At 29.2% G+C, this 2,530-nt stretch overlaps 1 protein-coding gene across 1 annotated transcript in view; it reads right to left on the bottom strand.

Annotated features, from left to right (window-relative positions):
* Positions 1-1,367: 1,367 nt before the first annotated feature.
* The window catches only part of LOC107466129 (scopoletin 8-hydroxylase), a 3,687-nt gene continuing 2,524 nt past the window's right edge, over positions 1,368-2,530 (bottom strand). The window contains exon 4 of the mRNA XM_016085115.3: positions 1,368-1,923. Coding sequence (XP_015940601.1) covers positions 1,680-1,923 — 244 coding nt within the window. The 3' untranslated portion in view covers positions 1,368-1,679. The remainder of the gene's footprint in view (positions 1,924-2,530) is intronic.

The following is a 2,530-nucleotide window of genomic DNA, read 5'->3' as shown; positions in this document are numbered from 1 at the left end:
TTCAAAACCTTCGCATTCCATTGGTACTATTTTCTCAACAGTTTATAAATTGATTTCATTTAATATTCTATTTTTGCTATTTGATATTGTTGAAACCCTAGTTTGTAATTGTCTAGTTAGAATAATCTATTAACTCTTGTGTGCTCAGTCCGTTAATTCTCGTGGGAATAATAACCCACTCTCGTGGTATCACTTGATACTATTCATTACACTTATCGAGTTGTGGTTTTGCAAAATTCTGGATATAATTGAACCTAATAATCTTGTTTTGTATGTGGGAGAATCATTCATGACAATATTATTATTACAAAGCAGATGATGTAACTATGAGAAGATTGAAAGGCAAAAGGAGCTTTATGAAAATGAAAATAGACTTTGAAAAAGTATACGATAGACTAAGTTTAGAGTTTAGTTTGGAGGATTTTTGCCTTCCTAATCATTTTTTCTCTATCATAGAGTGCATCAGCTTAGTGCCTTACAAAGTTTTGTGAGATGGGGATAAATCTAAAGCTTTCAGGTTCTTCTTGCTTCCTAAATTAGACTTCTAAAATAATATTTTAACTACTTTAAATATAAATAAAATTTTGTACACAAATAAATTAAAAAATTATTAAAACGAGTTTACTACGAATTGTGCTAAGCACTGTCCTTAATGATTTATTACGCCCTACCCATAGGTGGAATGACTTCGACGGAAATCCTCTAAAATTAGACGTGGATCATCAAGAATACAGTCCACACCAATATTCTTAAAACACTTGAAGTAGCACAACCTCATTCTTCTTCTTAATTGAAAAATGTATTACAAGTAACTCTTGCTAATATTTGAGAAGGCTTAATGCTGAAATCCCACCTTCTATTCACCCGCACATCATGAATAACTAAATCAAAATCGTACCATAAATGTAAGGCAAAAGATCATAGATTCTTCCCGGTAGTGACCAAACATCATGCCAAAAAAATTAAAGCAAAGGCTCAGTACCCCAACAAAACCGTCTTCTAAGTAAGAAAGAACAGTTCCAATTTTTCAAATGAGGAGAGGCAGTACTTATATATTGTTAATACTAGCTCATTGGATGTAGAAAGGACTGCCTAGTTTATTAGTGATAGTCTAATTCATAAAACATACATAATCTGGAAAAGAAAGCAGAGAAGCTTCCGATTCATCGTTGAAGAACGTCTTAATGGAACAGTTTAACTTAGTACGTACTGTTCAAAGTAGTTTAGTATTACTTAGATATAATAGAAACTAGAGAGTGGATATTACTACTCTTTCTTAATTTTTTAAAATGTCATTCTTTATTATTTGATAAGATTCTATTGTAAATAAAATCTCCTAATTGAGAATAATATCATCAAATTGAAAGTAATAATTAATATCCACTTCCTAGAAATTATTAATGTGAAATAAAAAGATTCAAGTAGAAGTTTATTTTCTTTCACAACTTTGTGGACATAATTTCATTTTAGTTCTCGAAAATCCAAAATGACCATATTGATCTTTGAAATTGCTCTTTATCTCTCATTTAATATTGTGATTAACATTTTGCTAATAGATTATGACAAGTAACACTTGACATAGCCGATGTAAAATAATAGATAAAGTGCAATTTCATAGATCAAAATAGTTATTTAAAAAAAATCGAGAATTTAAATGAATCATATTTATAAACTTAAGTTCATTTTGCAAACTCAAGGGACTTCTTTCCATGATGAGCATTGGCAAAGAAGTTGTTCATGTAATCTTGGAACATAACTTCCCTATAACGAGCCACCCCTTCTTTCTTCACAAGCTCTTCCAATGGCCCAATCTTCTCGGTAGGTTTGGGAAAAATAAACACTGGAATTGATACCCTTGATTCAGTGCTTGTTGTCCTTACTCTGTGTTCAGCACTCTTATACTTTCCATTGCTCAGAATCTTATACCAAAGACACCACTGTTAGAGACATGCTACTCTAAGATTCTAATTAAGAAAAATTAGAATTTTTTATGTTTGTTTTAAGATCATAATAAATACTACAATTTCATATATAAACATATTAATGAAAACAGAAACCAAAGTATTGTTTCTCAAAATTTTAGAGCGACAACTGATTTTTTATTAGTTCATTGTCACTTAATACATCATATGGACATAATAGTTTCTATTCTTTTTTTATGAGTTGTGTACAAAATTAGTTCAATATTTTTACAAAAACAACACATTTCTCATTTTAAATACTAAAATATCAAACGAATTAATCCTCTATCTTTTTTTCTCAAAAGAAAAAACCAAAAGTTAATTCTTGTTTCAAATATATTATACATAGTTACGATTTAAGTGAAAAAAAGACACAATAAACTAAAAAGGTAAAATAGATTAACTAACATTATTCGTCTATTTTTCTCTCATATCATGAAATTAAATAAGATAAAACAATCGTGTTCAAAATAATCATGAAAGAATCCTAATCAGACCAAAAAGACGGGATTCAGTACTTACCATCTCTAAAATTTTAGTTAGTAGTTAATTAATCTCAGATAAATTTT

The sequence above is a fragment of the Arachis duranensis genome, chromosome 9, assembly GCF_000817695.3.
Source record: "Arachis duranensis cultivar V14167 chromosome 9, aradu.V14167.gnm2.J7QH, whole genome shotgun sequence".
Lineage (NCBI taxonomy): Eukaryota > Viridiplantae > Streptophyta > Magnoliopsida > Fabales > Fabaceae > Arachis > Arachis duranensis.
This window is presented reverse-complemented; position numbering and strand designations above follow the sequence as displayed.